At 36.4% G+C, this 22,582-nt stretch overlaps 1 protein-coding gene across 7 annotated transcripts in view; it reads right to left on the minus strand.

Annotated features, from left to right (window-relative positions):
• Nucleotides 1-301: 301 nt before the first annotated feature.
• TMEM209 (transmembrane protein 209) overlaps nucleotides 302-22,582 on the minus strand; it is a 41,647-nt gene continuing 19,366 nt past the window's right edge. For 2 of the 7 annotated variants that reach the window (XM_024250326.2, XM_024250327.2), the window contains exons 7-15: nucleotides 20,687-20,862; nucleotides 19,681-19,752; nucleotides 17,111-17,207; nucleotides 13,994-14,119; nucleotides 11,137-11,234; nucleotides 9,442-9,556; nucleotides 9,249-9,346; nucleotides 5,972-6,045; nucleotides 302-2,142 (exon numbers count right to left, since the gene is read on the minus strand). In XM_024250326.2, coding sequence (XP_024106094.2) covers nucleotides 2,088-2,142; nucleotides 5,972-6,045; nucleotides 9,249-9,346; nucleotides 9,442-9,556; nucleotides 11,137-11,234; nucleotides 13,994-14,119; nucleotides 17,111-17,207; nucleotides 19,681-19,752; nucleotides 20,687-20,862 — 911 coding nt within the window. In that variant the 3' untranslated portion in view covers nucleotides 302-2,087. Of the gene's footprint in view, nucleotides 4,743-5,971; nucleotides 6,046-9,248; nucleotides 9,347-9,441; nucleotides 9,557-11,136; nucleotides 11,235-13,993; nucleotides 14,120-17,110; nucleotides 17,208-19,680; nucleotides 19,753-20,686; nucleotides 20,863-22,582 lie in introns of all 7 variants that reach the window. The other 5 variants (XR_008527585.1, XM_054560633.2, XM_054560631.2 and 2 more) reach the window with 5 other exon arrangements.

Here is a 22,582-nt window from a genome sequence, read left to right on the forward strand (position 1 = left end):
GGGGTGAATTCAAATGAATCTACCAAAGTATTTTTAATAAAAGCTATATTTAAGTACAAACTGGCTCAAATATTTGGGAAGAAAAGCTAATATAGGAAAGCTACCCAGAGTACAGTAATCCACACTAGACTTATTAATAGTATGCAAACAAAACATCTTTTTAAGTGTGTATCCCTATGTATATATTTACTGTAGAATGTATTTTTTGATAGTCACTTTAAAAATATAATATTAAAGCTTTGAATTTTTAGACTAAAAGCTATCTAAGTCCTATAAAGAAAAAAAGACATTTCATCATATGCATTGTTAAAATTTTTCTCCATAGTGCTTTTAATAAAGTATATGCAACTATATAGTTTAACAGCATAACAAGTGTTATTCCAAGACATCTTCAGTAACTTTTGAAATAGCAAATTTAAATTTTAACATGTTCTTATATTTAACATGTTTGATATTTTCTTCTAGAATATCATAGCAAATAAATATTTAACATACACCAAAAGTACTTAAAAGATAAGAAGCTCCTTTCCTTTGGACATCAACTTTTAAAAACACGAACAACTTTTTGAAAGACAGAATTTACAAAGACAGAACTGTACTGACTTAAATTTGGAATTTACTAATTACTGGGGATACTTTAGTGAGTCTGCATATGTGTATTATTAATACATCTTAAACCATACTGCATATAACCAAAAAAAATACTTATACTTCTCTTCCAGAGAGTAATGACTGTATTCGAAGTCTGAGGGAATGACAAAATTGGATGCAAATCTAATACTGATACACAGTTTTTCAGAAAAGACTAGTTTCAGCTGTTTCCAGGTTTACATAAGATGATGGAAGCAGTCTCTAATATGTTAATCAAGAAAATATATGCAATTGCCAGCTACTACATATATATACAGAAAATAAAGATGGTGAGTCAAACAAAACATACAAACTTGGTAACTTCTCACCCTCCAGATATTTTGAACATATTTAAAAAATTTAAACAGATAGAATAATCACTGTGATCTTAAAAAGAGAACTTTAAAAATAACACATTATGGAATAGTAAAACTGAGCTGCTAAAACCAAAGTGGTAAACAGTTTTCTTGATGTCCTCACACTCTTAACTAAAACCCAAATTAAAACTACCAGCTAAATTTAATCCAAGTGTTGACTTTTTAAATGTCAATACTTTCAAACCTCCTTTAATAATATTTTAAAATATACATAAACTTAATACATTACTTAAGAGCTAATCTCATTTCTTTGAATGTGGGCTTTGGCCTAACTTGCAGAACGCTGAGGAAACATAAAAAAAAAACCAAAAACAACAAAAAAAAACTAAATCAGCAATTTTCTTACTTTCTAAGTACTTACACCATTAAATAAAATAACTGAGGCTGGGCGCAGTGGCTCGCGCCTGTAATCCCAGCACTTTGGGAGGCTGAGGTGGGTGGATAACCTGAGGTCAGGAGTTCGGGACCAGCCTGGCCAACATGGTGAAACCCCGTCTCTACTAAAAATACAAAAATTAGCTGGGCGTGGTGGTGCGTGCCTGTAATCCCAGCTACTCAGGAGGCTGAGGCAGGAGAATCGCTTGAGCCTGGGAGGCAGAAGTTGCAGTGAGCCAAGATCGTGCCACCGCACTCCAGTCTGCGTGACAGAGACCCTCTCTCAAAAAAAAAAAAAAAAAAAAAAAAAAAAAAAAAAAGACTTAAAAAAATTTTTTTGCGATACAAGAATCAGGTAGATGATTCTTATTTGGGGGTTATAATGAAAAAAAGACTCAAAATCTATTTCATTAAGGGGAATGGCACTATTTTGAGTCAATAAAAATCTGAAGGGTTGCAGTTTTGTAGTCAACTGAAATTTCTGAAAAGTGATATAAAATTAAAGGCAATGTCTCGATATAGAAGATACAGGACATATTTTTACAATTACATTTCATAACAGCTACATTTTTTGTTAAATCTAAAGAGTCTGTAACATACACCCATGTGTATTTTATTTCAGAAGAGTCAGTGGCTCAGAGATGTTTAGTTTCGACTTCTGGTTCAGTGAAATAGTCCAAATGTCGGAATTAAATACATGACTTGCTACTCGCCAAAGATCCACAATATATTCACACCAGATAGACCAAGATTAACTCTCCTATAAAGAGCAAAACATTTTTTATTAGAATTGGTTGCCAAGCATTTAAGGTCTTTTTCTAATAACAAAAATCTTTATGATTAATACATGTTTAATTGATATTTAATGTGATTCTGCAATGAATTATGTTATACAAGGTTTATCAGGTGAATTCCAGTAACAGTAATTACTTTCTTAACTATGCTTAAAACCCAAATTTAGAATAAATAGATATATGGAGTGTTGAAAGTTAGTTTTTTGGTAAACAAGAACTATTACACCAGGTAATAGCTAACAGAATAATTTTAACAAGCAAGATTAAAGTGAAAGCATCAATTACATTTAAAAGATGGAAGATATGGAGATGCTAACCTCTCAGAGAACTGTATTACTTGATTTGAATTAGGAATTTACTAACTACTGGGGATACTTTAGTGAGTTTGCATATGTGTATTATTAATACCTTAAATTCTACTGCATATAACAACAACAACAACAAAATACATATACTTCCTTCCAGAGAGTAATATGACTGTATTCAAAGTCTGAGGGAATAAGAGGGCTATAAGAGAAAGAAATTACTCATCTAACAAAATAAAAAAATCAACAGATAATATCTGAAACTGAAGAATCAAGAGAGCTGTATACCTCTATTATTTGGAACTATGAGAGTAATAACAGAAGAAAAAGCCACTTGGGGAATACAGTCTACTTTGGGAAGCAGACTTCGGGAATACAGGGAATTGCTCATTTCTGTCATGAACTTTTAGCCCTCTATGACTTTTAAAATTATAAGAATGTATTAACTTTGGTAAAAAGCTGCCCAAAATGCCTTTCGAAACAGGTAATTTTTATCAACTGTATTTTCCATTTCTTCATACCCTCACCAACACTACAAACGATAAATATCAAATTTGCCAGAAAAAAAAGTTAATTTTGACTTGTTTGTGCATGAGTCTAAGCATCTTTTTGTGTTTAGGAGCTGTTTGCACACTTTACGAAGAAATCTTTCATATCTTTGTCCATTTTTCTAATAAAATCATATATATTCTTTATATATAACAAATATTAGCTTGGATTTGCTATATTTGCAAACCCAATTACTACTGCTCATATTATAGCAGAATAATGCTTTGTTTCAGTTTGTCATTTAACTTTAAACTTTATAGTGTCTTTTCCTGAACAGAACATTTAAGTCACTGTGCAGTCAATTCTGTCTAGATTTTTTTCCTTTTGCAAGTAGAACATTCATCTGATTCCTGTTACTGCACAAATACCTGGCATTAGATTGATAATGTATTTGGATCAATCTGTGGGTTTATGGTCATAAATCCAAATGGACTATATTTGAGCCACTCACTTATTTCTCTTAAGTTATAGGAAAGTTTTTAACTATTTGTTTTAGGATGTATTTAAAAAATTATTCATGTTCGAAAAGTTAATAATTTCCAAGCTTTTCCCCGAGTTTAAAAACACTAGTTTTAGTCTAAAATGCTTAATTTTCCATATATAAGTTGCTCATTAAGAGAAGATAGCACTTTAAAAATTGTATCAATTTCTTTTGGCCTTTCAGTAAATTTCATTACATTTCAGTAAATGAAAAAGTGCTGCTCCACTAAGCACTTTTTCACTTTAATGCATATGACAGACCATATATGGCACTCAAACCTCATGCTATCATGACAAACCATTTATGCATCAAAATATCAATTTGGATCCACAGAGGAAAATATACATTTTCAATTAAAACCAAAAATTAATTGCTTATTTATATTATACAGGTTAAGCACCTATAATCTGAAAATCCGAAATGCTCCAAAACCCAAAACTTTTTGAGTGACATCATGATGCTCAAAGGAAATGCTCACTGTAGCATTTTGGGGATTTTTAGATTAGGGATGCTCAGTAATTATTGCAAATGTTCCAAAATCGGAGAAAATCAAATCCGAAACACTCCTGGTTCCAAGCATTTCAGATAAAGAATACTTGACCTGTATTAACAACATATTTATATCAAATTCCATATTCCATCTAATATATATGTGTAAGTATATTTATAACCAAACATTCCTAGACATTTTTAAGCAAAAGAAACAAAAATAAAGCCAGGTGGAGTGGCTTATGCCTGTAATCCCAGCATGTTAGAAGGCCAAAGCAGGTAGATCACAGCCTGGGCAATATAGTGAGATACTGTCTCTACACATAATTAGAAATTAGTTCTAGTTTATACACTGCTGTGTTATTTAAATACTTGTCTACTGAGCATGCATTATTTTCATAATTTAAAAATAAAAAACCCTGTTAGTTTAGATGCCTCACAAAAGTGAGTTTCCTAATCTTTCTTACATTAAAAAATATATGATAAAAGAAGCTAATAGCTGGGCGTGGTGGCTCACACCTGTAATTACAGCACTTTGGGAGGCCAGGCAGGCAGATCACCTGAGGTTAGGAGTTTGAGACCAGCCTGGCCAACATGGAGAAACCCCGTCTCTACCAAAAATACAAAAAATAGCCGGCATGGTGGCAGGCATCTGTAGTTCCAGCTACTTGGGAGGCAGAGGTTGCAGTGAGCTGAGATGGTGCCACCGTACTCTGGCCTGGGTGACAGAGTGAGACTCCACCTCAAAAAAAAAAAAAAAAAAAAAAGCTAATAAATGTTCATATTTGTTTACAAATTTTTGTTCATGTCTGTTTTAATCTTTACATCTAATATATTTAAAGACAGGAGCTTTGCTTTCTCTAGAGCAGTGCTGTCCAATAAAAATACAATACGATATGAACTGCAAATGCAAGCCACATAATTTTAAATTTTCTAGTAGATACCTAATAAACAGGTGAAATTAATTTTAAGAACATATTCCACTTAACTAAATCTATCCAAACTAGCATTTCAATATGTAACAAATATATACAATTTTTAAGGAGTTATCTTACTTTTTGGGGGCTATGTCTTTGAAATCTGTTACACATTTTACCCTTTAGCGCACCTCAATTTGGTCTAGTCCTGCTTCAAGTGTTCAGTGCCACATGGGGCTGGTGGCTACTGTGCTGGACGGCACAGTTCTAGGACACATATAAACTCTAAATTACAAACAGGATGCTATCTAAAACTTAAAGATGTATGCATATCCGAAGTGGAAATGACCACAATCCCTTCTGCTCCAAGCCCATCCCTTTTTTTTTTTTTTTTTTTTTGCTAGCCTTAGGTTACTTAGTATGGCAGAGCTGGACCCAGAACCCAGGTTTTCCAACTCCCAGATCAGGCACTACAAATATCCCTAGCTTTAGCTGGGGTCTACTTATTTCATGTGTCATTTGATACACTAAAATTTCTAATCATCAAAATGACAATACTAAAATTTTGAATTTCTTGCAGTATGTGAGCTTTGTTACCAAGTATGTAAACGATTTCAACTGACTACTTTTCCACTTTTCCATTCCAGTTAATGATATTATGGAATAGGTACCGACTCAGTCTCTCTGGAAGTGTAAACACTTTGCAGAATGCTTTTGTCTGAAATGAAATGGCTAGGAAAAAAACAGACTCCAGATTTAAAAAAAAAAAGTTTTTAAACGGCAAGAGTCTAATTTTTATCTATCTCTGAATTATTCCTCCAGGGAACACAACTATAATGCTAATGATGTAGTCCACTTGCCTTTTACCAATGGGTTCTGAGGAGTTAGCTAATGGATTGCCCAAAATAGCAGAGGTAGTTTGTGACAGGGCTGAAGCCATTATCTATTGTTCAATCCATAAACCTTCAGTTACATGCTGCTGCCTTCTGCAGAATCTTAACATAGAAGAAAATCAGTAAATAACTACTTATGTTTTTAAAGCATAAGTACCTACCCAAGCATTCCTGACTCTTTGGTCTTTATGATGTAGAGAAACATCAACAATGTATGAAACATATTATTTCTGCCCTGGAACAAAGACAAAAAAGACAAGATTTAAACCAAACAAAAAAGATTCAATCTGGTAGGTAAATATACATCTTATCAATTCATATCCTACTAACTCAGAATTCCATATAATTCAGACTTTCATTTATTCATTAAACAAAGTACCTATGCTTTGTGCTAGAAGTGGGAATACTGCAGTGAGTAAGACAGAAAGGATACATGTCAAGGACATAAGGGCCAGTAGGAAAGGCACACAGTAAACTAAGAATCACAACAAAGCATGAGGAATGCTATGAGAGGAGGTGCCATAGGAACATATGAAGATGGAGTGTCTGATTTAGACTGGTTAGCGACAGAATGCCTCCCTGAGGGAAAGATTTTTTTTTTTTTTTTGAGATGGAGTCTCGCTCTGTCGCGAGTGCCGGCTGGAGTGCAGTGGTGTGATCTCAGCTCACTGCAACCTCCATTTCCCGGGTTCACGTCATTCTCCTGCCTCAGCCTCCCAAGTAGCTGGGACCACAGGCGCCCACCACCACGCCCGGCTAATTTTTTTTTTTTTTTTTTAAGCTGCAACCTGAAAGATGAGCAGAAAGGTAACATACTGGGGGGTGGGGAGCTGGGGGACTGTGTTTCACACATGGGGAGAAACACTAAGGTCTGGAAGAGCCTGGAGAGCTATTCTGAGGTTGGTGACCCTGTACACTACACACACAAAAATGCTCTATAATGGCATAAACAAGTGTTGGGATAAAAAAAGCTTTTAATCATACTTTAAAATATATCAGAATATAACATATAAATAACATATTAAATATAAATTTATTTTATCTGCAAGGGAATACTCTAAAATCAAACTATTATATGTAATTTTTGGTCTGTAAAAACAGCTCCTAATTTAGATTTTCAATTTACAGATTAACTTTTCCCCACTTACTCTAATTTAATGTGTTTTTAACTCAAGAATCTGAGAGAATGTATGATTTTTAAAAGATAATGTTTACACTGTAAGAAAAAGGAAAAAAAAAAACAGATAGTGGTTAAAAAACAAAGATTGGCATGGATATTCACAAGAACTTCAATGGCCCAAAGTATTTACATACAAAGCTAAAATATTAAACTTGAAGAAATGAAATTAACATCTCTTCCTGAGAATCTGATAGCACAATTTATTATTATAGCCAATGTAACATTTCTTAGTAAAGATGCTGGTAACAAAAATAATTGCAAAGGTTATCAACAGAACTGATGCTTGCAATTAAGAGTAAAAAACCAGTGTGGTGGCTCATGCCTGTTATCATCCCAGCACTTTGGGAGGGCAAGGCAGGCGGATCATGAGGTCAGGAGATCAAGACCATCCTGGCTAACATGGTAAAACCCCCATCTCTTACTAAAAATACAAAAAAAATTAGCCAAGCGTGGTGGCACGTGCCTGTAGTCCCAGCTACTCAGGAGGCTGAGGCAGGAAAATCTCTTGAACCTGGGAGGCGGAGGTTGCAGTGAGCCGAGATCACGCCACTGCACTCCAGCCTGGGTGACAGAGCAAGAAGACTCTGTCTTAAAAAAAGAATAAAAAACATGTATGTGCTTGTAATCTTAGCTACTCAAGAGGCTGAGTCAGGAGGATTGCTTGAACCCAGGAATGTGATACCAGCCTAAGCAATACAGCAAGACTACCTCAAAAAAAAGTAAAACACATTAATGGAAGTATAAATTGATACAATAACCTTTATTATAAAGTAACTTGGTAACATGTTATTTTTAAAGTCTTAAAAATATTTTGACCTAGAATTCCACTTTTAGAACTCTGGACTAAAGAAATGCAGATAGCTGTATGCATGAAGATACATTTTCAGCAGTATTTTTATTTTATTTTATTTGTTTTTTTGAGACAGAGTCTTGTTCTGCCACCAAGGCTGGAGTGCAGTGGCGTGATCTCGGCTCACTGCAAGCTCCGCCTCCCAGGTTCACGCCATTCCCCTGCCTCAGCCTCCTCAGCAGCTGGGACTACAGGTGCATGCTGCCACGCCCGGATAATTTTTTTTGTATTTTTAGTAGAGACAGGGTTTCACCGTGTTAGCCAGGATGGTCTCGATCTCCTGACTTCATGATCCACCCGCCTCCACCTTTTCAGCAGTATTTATAATAAAAAATAAGAAATACACAAAATGTACAACAGTAGAGAAATGGTTGAATAAATTATACTAGTGAAGTTTTTTTTTTATAGCCATTAAGAAGTATTTTTAGGCCGGGCATGGTGGCTTATGCCTGTAATCCCAGCACTTTGGGAGGCCGAGGTGGGCAGACTGCCTGAGCTCAGGAGTTTGAGACCAGCCTGGCCAACATGGTGAAACCCCATCTCTACTAAAATACAAAAAAATAGCCGGGCATGGTGGCGGGTGCCTGTAATCCCAGCTACTTGGGAGGCTGAGGCAGGAGAATTGCTGGAACCCGGGAGGCAGAGGTTGCAGTGAGCCGAGATTGCGCCACTGCACTCCAGCCTGGGTAACAGAGTGAGAGTCTATCTCAAAAAAAAAAAAAAAAGATTTTTTATGAAGATTTTTAATAGTATGGAAAATTATGTTATAAAGCTAATATTTAAAAGCAGATATAAAACTACATAAATAATTTTAGCCTATAAAAAATATAAAGAAAGGGCCAGGTGCAGTGGCTCATGCCTGTAATTCCAGCACTTTGGGAGGCCGAGGTGGGAGGACTGCTTAAGGCCAGGGGTACAGGACCAGCTTGAGTAACATGGAGAGACTCTGTCTCTACAAAAAATAAATTGGCCAGGTATACTAGTATGTGCTTGTAGTCCTAGCTACTTGGGAGGCTGAGGTGTAAGGACTTCTTGAGCCCATGTGTTCGAGGCTACAATGAGCTATGATCATGCCACTGCACTCCAGCCTGGGTGACAGAGCTAGACTCTGCCTCTAAAAAGTGACATAAGACCAAAATGAAATTTACCAAAAGGCAATATACCAATCAAAAAATCAACAATGACTACCTCAGGTAATGGCATGAGTGACTTTCCTTCTTTTTCTTTATACTTTCCCCAAATTAAGCACATATTACTTTTATAGTAAGAAATATATATGTATGAAACACATTTCCCCTAATTTAAAAAATTTACTTCTTCTATTAACATGAGATTATAATTTTAAAAACATCATCCAAGCAAATCACCCAAGACATTCTGTAACAGCATCTTCTCTATATAGAAATACCTTTGGCAGGTTGTACACATGACGCTGGTAGATGAGCTCATAATGGGGAGGGTTGATGGCACTCTGATAAATGCAAAAAACATTCTCATTTGTAACATCTGTAAAGGAAGGCAATATGCTGCATTAAAAAACCAAACCCCCAGAGATATTTTGTGTGAAAATCTCAACACATTCTTTTAGGAGAGGTTTATACCTGGTTTATTTGGTGTCTGAACAAAGTGCTGAGAAGTAAAAGTTTTTCCGTCGGGATACTTCGGATGTGGAGGTAATCTGGAATCAAGGTAGGTGCAAAATACATGCATGATGATCTGAGGATGAAGAAATAATTTTTTTTAAGTCAGCATGAAAATCTAGCATGGAGGTAGAACCCTTTAGAAACATCTGTATTTATAACGATTCCAATTAAAAAATTTTTTCTCTAAAGAGTGAATTAGAAAAATGCTGTCAAATGGTTAGATTTACAAGATAAAATCTGTAGAATAAAAAGATAAAAACACATAGTTCAGGTAGTACACCTATTCTTTTAATTGAAAGTATTATTTCCTACAAAGATAAGGAATTCACTAATTCCTCTCTTAAATCATAAAGGAATTCAGTGTGTTTAAGACAGGAAGCTAGGCTTAATTCAAATAATCTACTCAAAATTTAAAACAGAAAAAGATATTTGCCATCAAATCAGTCTATATTTTGATGGGAAGGTTTCCTTTTCAAATTGAAAAAGTTTAAATACTCCAGCCTACAAATTTACCATAATCTGTTGAGGGTAGGGGTGGAGGGTGGGGCTTAAACACCAGACTCCCATTCCCTACATATTTGATCTTCATTTTTAGTTTTCCATAGCAACCCTAGAAAAGCAGGGCATTCTTAGTTTTTTGCTAAGTGGATCATTCATACCAACACAGTTAATAGCAAAACCAAGATAAAATACATTCAATTCTCAATCTGAATCTCAGCATAAAACCTAATTTTCACCCGTAACAGTCACTATAAAAAAAAAACGAACATAATTTTGAAAAACTCGTAAGCACACAAAAACATTTATGTTCTTTGATCTCCTAAATATAATTCTAGGATTCTCTCTTAAAGTGACAATCCCAAGAAAGAAAGCAATGCGCATCACACTATTTGCATGCTGCATTACTCAAGATCAAAAAACAAGTAAAAATTCCTTCTCCACCACAAGTGTCTCAAACTTTTAGGTCCACTATAGGAGAATAGTTAGTTAAATGACAGTGTGTAATAATGAAAAAATATCTAGGTAGGAGGAGGCTGAAGTAAAAAAAACCCTAAATATTACAGAAGTGGAAAAAAAGCAGAATACATAATTTTACATACAGGAGAATTACAAATATGATAAAAACATTAAAAAATAGTAGCAACCAAGTAAAGGGAAAAAAATACACAAGAATATTAACAGTGGTTGGGTGAACATGCTGATACTATTATAAATACCTTATTTTCTAAACTATTTTTAACACTTAATGATAGGCAAACAAAAACAAGTAAATCTAGTAACGGAAACATTAAACTGAAAAAACAAAATAAATCTAAGGGTGAGGCACAGTAGCTCGTGTCTGTAAACCCAGCACTTTGGGAAGCTGAGGCAGGGGGATCACTCGAACCCAGGACTTCGAGACCAGCCTGGGCAAAAAAGTGAGACACCATCTCTACAAAAAATTTAAAAAATTAGCTGGGTGTGGTGGTTCAGGCCTAGTCCCAGCTACTTGGGAGACTGAGCTGGGAGGAGCACTTGAGCCCTGGGAGATCAAAGCTGCAGTGAGATGTGACTGTGCCACTGCACTACAGCCTGGGTGACAGAGTAAGACCCTGTGTCAGTCAGTCAATCAACAGTAAATAAATAAATGAATGAATGAATCTAGGGGCTTACAGCAGAATCGGTGGGCAGGTCTGTATCCCACTTTCGTCCTTTGAAGTCGCCACCTCTGTTCCATCGAAATGAGCTCATACAACCTCCCTGAGAGAGTTCTGTGGCAACAAGGTGAAATTTTTAAAAGCTAAGAGTATGCAAAAAAGAAAAAAAACAAAAAACTAAGGGAATATAATAAGGGAAGCAAATCATTTTAAAAACTTGATCAAAACACCCAAACCTAAAGAAATACAAGATATAAAAAGACAAAAGTTAAACATATCCCTGAAGACATCAGATAAATCCAAAATGTGGGATTTTAGATTTATCTGACTACTATTCTGGCTTCTTAAAAAAAAAGTCAATGGGTAGGGAAAACTTGAATATGGACAATATATTAAATATCAGAAAATTATTATTTTTTAAAGGTATAATTGTATTATGGTTAGGTAGGAGAATGTTCTTACTTTTAGGAGAATGCATGCTAAAAAGTAATGTCTGCAATGGCACAGCAAGAGAAAAAACGTGTGTGTGTATATATATGTAGAAAGAAAGAATCAAATGTCAAAAGGTTTCTAACTATCCAGTCTAGAACAGGACAGTGTTCACTGTATTCTTTTTTTCTTTTTTTTTGAGACCAGGCTGGAGCGCAGTACTGTGATCTCGGCTCACTACAAGCTCCGCCTCCCAGGTTCCCGCCATTCTCCTGCCTCAGCCTCCTGAGTAGCTGGGACGACAGGCGCCCGCCACCACGCCCGGCTAATTTTTTTTTTTTTTTGTATTTTTAGTAGAGATGGGGTTTCACCGTGTTAGCCAGGATGGTCTCAATCTCCTGACCTTGTGATCCATCTGTCTCGGCCTCCCAAAGTGCTGGGATTACAGGCGTGAACCACTGCGCCCGGCCCACTGTATTCTTTTAAGCTTTTTTGTATATTTGATATAAAACCTTTATATACTTTGTATATATGTGTACATACACAGACACTTTCTCTTTTTGGATGTACAAATACCCTGCTAACTACAAGGCAATCTTGCCAAAAAACTCAAACATGAATTTATGGGAAAGAGAAGGGGTTATGTAAAACTACACCATAGGGATGCATTCAGCAAAACCCACACTATGGGAACCACTAAAGACAAACAATCCAGTTCTTCTGACAAATAAATGGCAACGGAAAAAAAAAAGGTGGATGGGAAGCATATAGCTTAAAATAAACTGAAATAACCAATTGCAATGTATTACAATATTTGAATCCCAATTCAAACAAACATTGCCAAAAAATTATGCATTTTTTATAAGATAGCTGGAAACCTGAACACAGACTTAATATCTCATAACACAGGAAATATTAGGGCCAGGCAGCATGGTGGCTCACTCCTATAATCCCAGCACTTTGAGAGGCTGAGGAGAGAGGATTGCCATAGCCAGGAGTTCAAGGCTGCAAGGAGCTATACACTCCTGCACTAGTGCCATTACTGCACTCCAGCCCGGGTGACAGAGAGAGCCGGGTCTCAAAAAAAAAAAAAAAAAAAAAAAAAAAATTAAGAATGATAATTGTGGCCAGGTGCGGTGACTCACGCCTGTAATCTCAGCACTTTAGGAGGCCAAGGTGGGTGGATCATGAGGTCAGGAATTCGAGACCAGCCTGACCAACGTGGTGAAACCCATCTCTACTAAAAATACAAAAATTAGCTGGGCATGGTGGTGTGTGCCTGTTGTAATCCCAGCTACTCAGGAGGCTGAGGCAGAAGAATTGCTTGAACCCGGGAGATGGAGGTTGCAGTGAGCCAAGATTGCGCCACTGCACTCTAGCCTGGCGACAGAGAGAGACTGTCTCAAAAAAAAAAAAAGAATGATAATTGTATTCTGTATTCTGGTTATGTATGTTTGTATTAGTTTTCTAAAGGCTCAGCTGGGCACGGTGGCTCATGTCTATAATCCCGGCACTTGGGGAGGCTGAGGTGGGAGGACTGCTTGGGCCTAGGCAACATAGCAAGACCCTGTCTCAAAAGCAAGGGGTCGCGGGAGGCTTATCTTTTAGTGATATACAAAGAAATATTTACAGATAAACTGATAATGACATGAGGGCTTGCTTCAAATAATACAGGAAAAAAGTGGATGGGGTATGGATAGGGCAAGGGGCTGGCCAGGGACTAGTGATTGTTGAGGCTGGGTGATGTGTACAAGAGGAGTGTGTATACTATTTTGTCTAGTTTTGTGTATGTTTGAAATTCTCCTTATATAAAATGTTTTGAAAAGTCATGAAAATGTTTATTCCTGAACCCTGCTCTAACCTTAGGGGAAAGGGAGAACACCATAATATTTTCAAATTAAGATTTATGATAAATTTGAATACTATTTCTAAAACTTGTCTTAGTGATGAGAACCTTTTAAAAAGTTTATCCAAATTTAAAAAAATTCTAACTTTATGAACTGCTCTGTAAGTAGAGAGGCATAGAGGGTGTATGGGGGTGTCAGGGAGCCTACACTTCCTGATTCTCAAGTCTCTCCTCAGAAGAGCACATCTTCCACCAAATAATAAGAATATAACAGAAATATAAGGAAGCAACTTATTAAATAGGAATTATAAAAATTAAGAGAAATAAGGCTCAGCACACTGGAACTATAAAGAATGTCATAGTGGCACCCATTCTTATGAGTCTAAAAGTAGGAAATGAGTGAAAGAGTCACTGGAGCCCATTTAGCTCATATTTAAGTTTACTACACAAAATAAAATTATTAAGCTATAATTAATACGTATTTATAAGACATAAGTTATATTTTTAATTAAAACAGTTTTTCCTTGTTAATCTTTACTGATAAAATTCCAGCATAGTAAAAAAGCTCTCATTTTTTCCTCTTCAAATCAATAATTACCTTTGATCCTTTCAAACAAGTATTCCTGATTTGGAGTAAGGTCTAGATACTGAACAATTGTGTTCAAAGTCGGAATGAGAGGTGCTTTAACCAGGGCGGCTTGTTTCAAGCTAGTAATACTAGCCTCTGTTAACATAAAACACAGAGAACACTGATTATTCTAAAAGTGAGTTTCCAAAAGAACTTCAATGACGTCTCCCCTGACCACCGTACCTGAAATTTCACCCCTCCTCTCTAAACATTAGTAACGCTACCCTCCTGTGCTTTTTTCCTCCTTAGCACTAACCACTGTCCAATGTACTTTTTTTCTTTTTCTCTTCTTGTTTTTTGAGACAGTGTCTTGCTCTGTCACCCAGGCTGGAGTATAGTGGCACAATCACCACTCACTGCAGCCTCAATCTACTGGGCTCAAGCAATCCTCCTCCCACCTCAGCCTCCTAAGCAGCTGGGACTACAGGCACATGCCACCACACCTGGTTGACTTTTTTTCTATTTAGTAGAGACAAGGTCTCACTATATTGCCTAGGCTGGTCTCAAACTCCTGGGCTCAAGCGATCTACCAACACTGGACTCCCCAAGTGTTAAGATCACAGGTGTGAGCCATCGTGCCTGGCCCAAAGTACTTTATCTTTTTTATTGTCTATCTCATCTACTAGAATGAAAGCTTAATGAAGGCAGGGACTTTGGCCATTTTGCTCACTGCTGTATCCCCCAATGCCTAGAATAGTATTAACACCTGGAACAGACTAGGCATTCAATGTCGAAGGAATAAATGAAAGAAAGCATCTAATTTGCATGATCTACATTACCTAGAACCATTCCCAGCAAGATAGCCAGATTTACACATGCAACACCCCCTCCTCCTCTTCCCCAGAGAAGCAGCCAAATTGATTTTGGCAAATCTATAAACAACTAATATACAGAAAATTTGTATAAGACATGTATAAAAAGACACACAATTGTTTTCAAAATAAGTTGAATTAGAAGTTGCCCATTATGCCAGGACAAGCAGAAGCTTTTTATGGTAGTGATTTCTCTTATCATATCCTGCAAGACAACTATGCATAGAAATGTAAAAAGCAATTAAAAATTTCAAAATATCCAACCTTACTAGCAATATCCAATGTTAGGAAAAGCATTCTTATATGTGTCATGGTTGCTAGAGTACAAACTGGTAAAAACTTTTTGGAGAGATGTGTATCTTCTAAGCCTTAAAATATATCCAGATGCATTGGCTCATGTCTGTAATCCTAGCACTTTGAGAGGCCAAAGTGGAAGGACTGCTTGAGCTCAGGAGTACAAGACCAGCCTGGACACCCCATATCTACAAAAATACAAAAATCAGCCAGGTGTGGTGGTGTGTGCCTGTAGTCCCAGCTACTTGGATGGGGCTGAGGTGGGAGGATCTCTCGAGCCCAGGAGGCTGAGGCTGTAGTGAGCCATAATAGCACCACTGCATTCCCTCTTGGGCAAAAGAGCGAGACTCTTGTCTAGACAACAACAACAACAACAAAAATCTTAAAATATTCATACCTATTGACACATAATTACAAATGTATACAAAGATTTAGGTAAGAGGATATGCACCGTAGCATTATTGGTAAAGGTAATTACTTAATAACTAAGTTATTGTATATATATTTTAGGCAATTTATATGGCACCCTAAAATTTTACCTTTAGCAGATTAAGAGAGTTGAAAATAGGTGATGGAAAATTACTATTATTACAGTCTTTATGCTTTATACAACTTTGTGATTAATATCTGCTAAGAGTCTTGGTCTTATATCTAGAATATATAAAGAAAACATCTACCACTCAACAAAAAGACAAATAACCAAATTTAAAAATGGGTAAAGGAACCAAAAAGACATGTCTTTTTTTTTTTTGAGACAAAGTCTCAAAGTCTCGCTCTTGTCCCCCAGGCGATCTCGCCTTACTGCAACCTCTGCCTCCAGGTTTCAAGCGATTCTCCTGCCTCAGCCTCCCGAGTAGCTGGGATTACAGGTGCCTGCCACCATGCCCGGTTAATTTTGTATTTTTAGTAGAGATGGGGTTTCACCATGTTGGCCAGGCTGGTCTTGAACTCCTGACCTCAGGTGATCCACCCGCCTCTGCCTCCCAAAGTGCTGGGATTATAGGCGTGAGCCACCGTGCCTGGCCAAAAAAGACATTTCTAAAAAGATATACAAATGACTGATAAACACATGAGATGTTCAACATCGGTAGTCATCATGGAAATGCAAATCAAAACCAAAATGAGACACCATTTCACGCCTACTACAGGATGACTATAAAACATATGACAAGTGTTGCAAAGATATGGAGAAAGCAGAACCCCATACACGCTGGTGGGAATGTAAAATGGTGCAGCTAGCTGTTTTAGAAGAGTCTGGCAGTGCCTCAAAAGGTTAGTCAGAGTTACCGTACAGCTCAGCAATTCCACCCGTAGGTATACACCCGGGAGAAATGAAACCATAGGTCCAATATAAACACTTGTATGTGACTGTTCACAGCAGCATTATTCATAGTAGCCAAAAAGTGAAAACCACCTAAATGTCAATCAACTGATGAATGAGTAAGCAAAATGTAGTAGATCTATTTTGAATATTATTCAGCAATAAAGAAAACGATGTAATGATAAATTCTACAACATGGACAAACCTTGAAAGCATTATGCTCAGTGAAAGAAGCCAGTCACAAAGTCATGTTCATATTCTGTGATTCCATTCACATGAAATAGCCACAACAGGCCTATCTATAGAGACAGAAAATAGACTGGCACTTGCAAAGGGCTGGGAGAAATGTATAGAATGGGGGGTGACTGGTAAAAGGTGGAGGGTTTCTTTTTCAGGTGATGAAATGTTTTAAAACTGACTATGGTGATGGTTGCATAACCCAAGACTTTGGACTGTACATTTTAAATGGGTAAATTATATGGTAGCTAAATTACATCTTGATAAAGCTGTCACGTTAAAAAAAAACAAACTAGATTACAGACACTTGGGGTTTTTCACCCCAAGGTAACAAAATAAGTTATGCCGTCCATTACAAGGAGAAGTTTTCCACTTGGTAGATTTACTAATAGAAATCCAACACTGGGGTCTGTTTCCACATACCTCCTATCTGTAGCTCTGGACAACCCATTCGTCTCATCTGTGTGCTGACAGACTCAATCTCTTGAACAAGTGGCACTAATATTGTCTCATTGATCCACTAGAAGAAATAAGGCACAGATTTTGGATACATAATTCCCAAGTAGCTGTCAAATAATTACTTTCTTTTTTACAAGCAACTCTAAGAATTTTTTATACTATCTTATAGTTGAATATTAAAAGAATCATAAAGTATAGTGAAAGAAAATGAAAGTAATAACTACCCGAAATCAAGAGATGGTTAAACAAATATGCCACTGGAGTGTAAATTAACTAACTTACATTCCTTTTTTTTTTTCGAGACGGAGTTTCGCTGTTGTTGCCCAGGCTGGAGTGCAATGGCGCTATCTCAGCTCACTGCAACCTCCACTTCCCGGGTTCAAGGGATTCTCCTGCCTCAGCCTCCTGAATAGCTGGGATTACAGGCACCTGCCACCACGCCCAGTTAATTTTTTGTATTTTTAGTAGAGACGGGGTTTCACCATGTTGGCCAGGCTGGTCTTGAACTCCTGACCTCAGGTGATCCGCCTGCCTCAGCCTCCCAAAGTGTTGGGATTACAGGCGTGAGCCACTGCGCCTGGCAACTAAATTACATTCTTAAATAACATGTTTTTTTCCCTGAAAAAAATATAAAACTTTTAGCTATATGTTAAATTTTTCTTAAAATTTTCTGATTATTATGTTTAGCTAAAAGGATAATCTTCAGTATACATTTGTAGGGTAACTATTCACACATTTATTAATGTAGTGTTTATATTGGTTTGCAATCAGTAAGATAGTTTTTCAAACTAACATAACTACTTAACTCTCAGCAGGCTCACCCAATTCCCTAACCATGTGGAAAAACAGAGACTTATTACATTTGAAACTGGCTTTTGAATATTATAATATTACTTTAGGACTGGGACTTTCAAATGCCTTTTTCATGGCTAATATAAAACTAATGCTGGGATGTGAAAAGACTGTCTAAGGATACATCCCATCTGGTTTGTGTGTTATTATTTTGTGTATGTGTTTGTAGCAACTTCAATTACCATTTCTGTTTCCATACTTTTGTTTATCCATAAAATAAAAGGATGAAAAAATGTTTCCAATGAAATACAATATTATAAACAACTGAAACAAAAACCTTCTGGGAACTTAAAAGATTTCTTGTAATCCATGTAAGGAAGCAAATTTTGATATACTGGCAAGACTTGAACTGAATTCACATGAAGCTATTTATAGGCTTTATCCCACTGAGTGTGACTATTCGTATGTTTTTCTGCAGAAGCATTAATGTGGTTGATTACTGGGTGTTAACTAGACTCTGGTGTTATAAATTATATGGTACAGGTATACATGTATTGCTTAAAAAAACCCCCCAAAACTCTAAATTTTATAGCACATGGTCACCTAGGGACTTCAGATGAGGAAATGTATTTGTATTTCTTCTAAGCAGCTAATACTCCGTCTGACTAAGACTTCATATTTTAAACATGTTAGCATTTTTAGACTAGCCTATAACAGAAACTACAACAAACTCCAGTTTCAGGAGATGATTTGACTCATTCATCCTTCCAACATTTACTACATGCATCTTAATTTGCCAGCTGTGACAAATGGTACAAAAGAGTACAGCCGTACTCTTTGGCTGTAACAAAATTATCTAACGTGTCCCAGAGAGAGGTCTAGGCCCCACCCTTATAAATTCTAATTGAGTAAGTCTAGGATTGGGTTCAGGAATTATCTGTAAAATGCCATCCAGGTTTCTGGTTCAAGAAAGTAGGCTACCATTTTTTGCCCCTCTATTTTGATGCCCTATTTAAATAACAGTAAAAGGATAAAAAATGAGCACAAGTGATTTCAAAATAGTTCTAGAAGATGCAGAGTTGGATGGATGAGTGTTGAAGGATGAAACAAAAGAAGTAGTAGCCCCTTCAGAGCTAAGTGGAGCTCCGTATAGTGGAAGGGGAAGTCCATATGCCTAACAGAACCCAGAACACACAGGTACTAAAGAAGGTGGGAGGAAGACGTGGAGTTGGAAATAGGGAACTCACTCACTCTGTATATGGAAAAGCTGGCCCAAGATTAGAGGGTTCTTCTCTGGAAAAACAGAAATCATAATCTACTTTGAAATAGCTTCAAGCATATGTTGTCTTATCTCTCTAATTCTTTAAGTTTTCTGAGGGCAAGGACCTCGTTTTTGTTTCTCTTCACAATTCTAGGTACATAAAAGGCGCCAACAGAAAAGCTCTTTGGAAAATAAAATTGAGGATCTCAATTTTATTGAAAAGGGAGGATCTCAACAACTAAACATATTATTCCTTTATCTTCTCAAAACATATCGATTCACTAAATATGGAGGAAGAAAAAATCTCATGAAAATAAATACCATATAGTAACAGTCATGTTTATCCTTATATATGTACCATTTATAATGTACCTTTATAACTAATATTCTAATTTATAATGAACTCTAAATGATATTCTAATAACATGCTTTGCATATTAAGAGGCACTAATATTGTCCAAAGAGTAATGTCAGAACTTACATTTCTAAATTTAGCTGTCCATGAATCCATATGATCAAGAAGTTGTCTATTCATAGCCACTCTTGCCCAAACCTATAAAAATTCATGTTTAAAATGAACAATCAGTGAGGAAAAATCTTGCTAGAAATCATCATTCTTTCTGCCATCCTAAAAAATATTTAATGAACTTTGAAAAAAAATTTCCCAAACATCAATATTCATCTAATTAATATTCAGTAATTTTCTTATTACTCACTTATAAATGCTGTTCACACACAGATTTATCTTTAAAAGTTCCTTACATTGGTATGTGTAAAGAACATTTTTCTTGCTTTTTTTTTTTTTTTTGAGATGGAGTCTCAATCTGTTGTTCAGGCTGGAACGCAGTGACGCAGTCTCAGCTCACTGCAATCTCTGCCTCCCAGGTTCAAGCAATCCTCCTGCCTCAGACTCCTGAGTAGCTGGAACCACAGGTGCATGCCACCATGCCGGGCTAATTTTTGTATTTTTAGTAGAGACAGGGTTTCACCATGTTGGCCAGATGGTCTCAATCTCCTGACCTCGTGATCCACCCGCCTCTGCCTCCCCAAGTACTGCGATTACAGGCGTGAGCCACTGTGCCCAGCCCATTTTTCTTGCTTTTAGGAACAAAATAAAAATTCCATATTTGGTATTAAAGTAACGAAATTACTGACAAATATTCTAATCCAAATATATTTTAAAAGCAAGACTTCTGAATGTGTTAAGTACAATTATATACGACAGCCTTTTTATAATCAATGTAAAAATATGTTTCAGGCAGGGCACTAAGGTGAACTGTGTGTCACAGAGTAAAATGTATGATATAATTTAGCTTTTAGTTTTAGGTACACAAAGTAAGACAGGAGCTTTCCCACTGCCTAATGTGTGCCAGATTTATATTTCTGTCCAACAGAATGGAAGATTGCAGAAAAAATGTTCCAGAAGTAGACGACTTTCTAGCAATGCATAAATCATAAATATTAAGTCACTTTTATTTTCCACTTACCTCTTCTGCGGCTTGTTTAGAGCTGAGATCGGCTTCATCTTTGTTAGCACATGGGGCCTGAGACCTACAGGCAAGCTGATACTGAAACTTCTTTAAAGTTTGTGCATAATCCCCCATAGAACGACTGTAGTTCCAGAAAGTAGGACTGCTGGAAGGAGAGGTAGAATCTGGGCTCCCTACAATTAATTGTTAAGATAAACAGTATCAGTGTGTTGTAGCAATTCTGACATCTAAAGTTAACACTTGTATCTAGGCAATGGCAATCCAGGAATCAGAAGACCAACCCTCAAGGAGATTCTCTTCTCCCCAACATAATTTTCTCTTTAGAGAACACAGTCTTCTTGTGATTAAAAATTTAAAATAGTATTTTCTGAGCCATATCAATTTAAGAGTCACAAGAACAATAAGCAGTCAAAGGCATCTGTCTAGTTTTGTTGAAAAGTTAAGCTCGTTTCATTCTCTAAGACTTTTAAATCATTTAGTAAGAAACAAAAGCTATTTCTTTAGGAAATAAATAGGCTAAGCAAGTTCTTTATTTGAAGTTTCTAGAAGCTCTTTCTAAATGGGATAACTATAGCCTCCTACTAAAAGATTACTCTCCTGGTAACAGGCTAAACTTATTTGTCCCTGTACTTTACTGTGTTTTATTTAACAGCCTGTGGTAATTCCTGAGTTGTACTAAAAGACTATCTGATGGTTATCCTTCTAAATTTATAAATTTACTTTTAAGAAATGTAAAAAAAAAGTTCTATTTAGGAATGTACTCCTACAGAGGCCTCTGAACCAGGACACTCATCACACTTCAGGGTTATAGTTTTTGTTTGTTTTCCCAAACAGAATTTGAGCTCCTTGAAAGCAGGGAGCATTTTTTTTTTCCTAGCATCTAGCACAGCGCCCAAATAAATAAGCAAGTTTTCGACAACAATTATATGGTATTTATGAAGGGCTTATATTTTCAGAGTTTAACTGATAAAAAAAAATCAATTGGTACTTTATACCCTCCAACGAAACTCATAAATAGAAACAAGTTTTTTTTTTTAATCTTAGCAGAATTGTAAAAGGAATGACTAGAAAATAATAAAACTCATTTTCCTTATGTTTATGGGCACAAAGAATTAGAAATCATCAAAGGGATATGTAGCAATATTTCAATTCATCAAAATTTTGAAGGTTAGCTAGTCTTGTTAGGAGCATTGGTGAATGTAGTATGTTTCATGCTGGCATGAAAAGTTATATACAGTAAAGAAACATCACACTTTGTATGAAATTCTGGCAAAACTGACTTTAGGAATGAATAAATGACAAGAAAAGCAGTTGTCAACCAACACAAATGATTTAATAAATAGAGAACAGAAATGGAAAGTAAAAACATGGTCATAACAGAGCATAAAGTTATCCTATTTTGATTAATCATTGCGATTATTAACTTTAAGAAACATAAGTTTTCTATGAAAAAACTTGTATTTGAGAAAAATTTCACTGAGGACTGGCTTTAGACAATGAACAGAAATAGGAAGTTCTAGTACCTCTGGGCATTAGTCAAAGCAAAGAAAAAATGTACACAGCAAGTAATGACAAAATAGGGCCCTTCCATGATGACCACCACCACCACAACAGCACACAATCTACAGCTGGAGAACCTCAAAGACCTAAGAGTCAAAGCACATGGAGATCTGGAAATCTGGCAACACAGCAAACCGGACAACCTGAAACATCTCCCACCACAAATATCTAAAAACATTTATTAAATAAAATACATTCTTTAGGCCAGTGCACGGTGGCTCACGCCTGTAATCCCAGCACTTTGGGAGGCCGAGGTGGGCAGATCATTTGAGGTCAGGAGCTCGAGACAAGCCTGGCCAACATGGTGAAACCCTGTCTCTACTAAAAATACAA

Source organism: Pongo abelii, chromosome 6 (assembly GCF_028885655.2).
Source record: "Pongo abelii isolate AG06213 chromosome 6, NHGRI_mPonAbe1-v2.0_pri, whole genome shotgun sequence".
NCBI lineage: Eukaryota > Metazoa > Chordata > Mammalia > Primates > Hominidae > Pongo > Pongo abelii.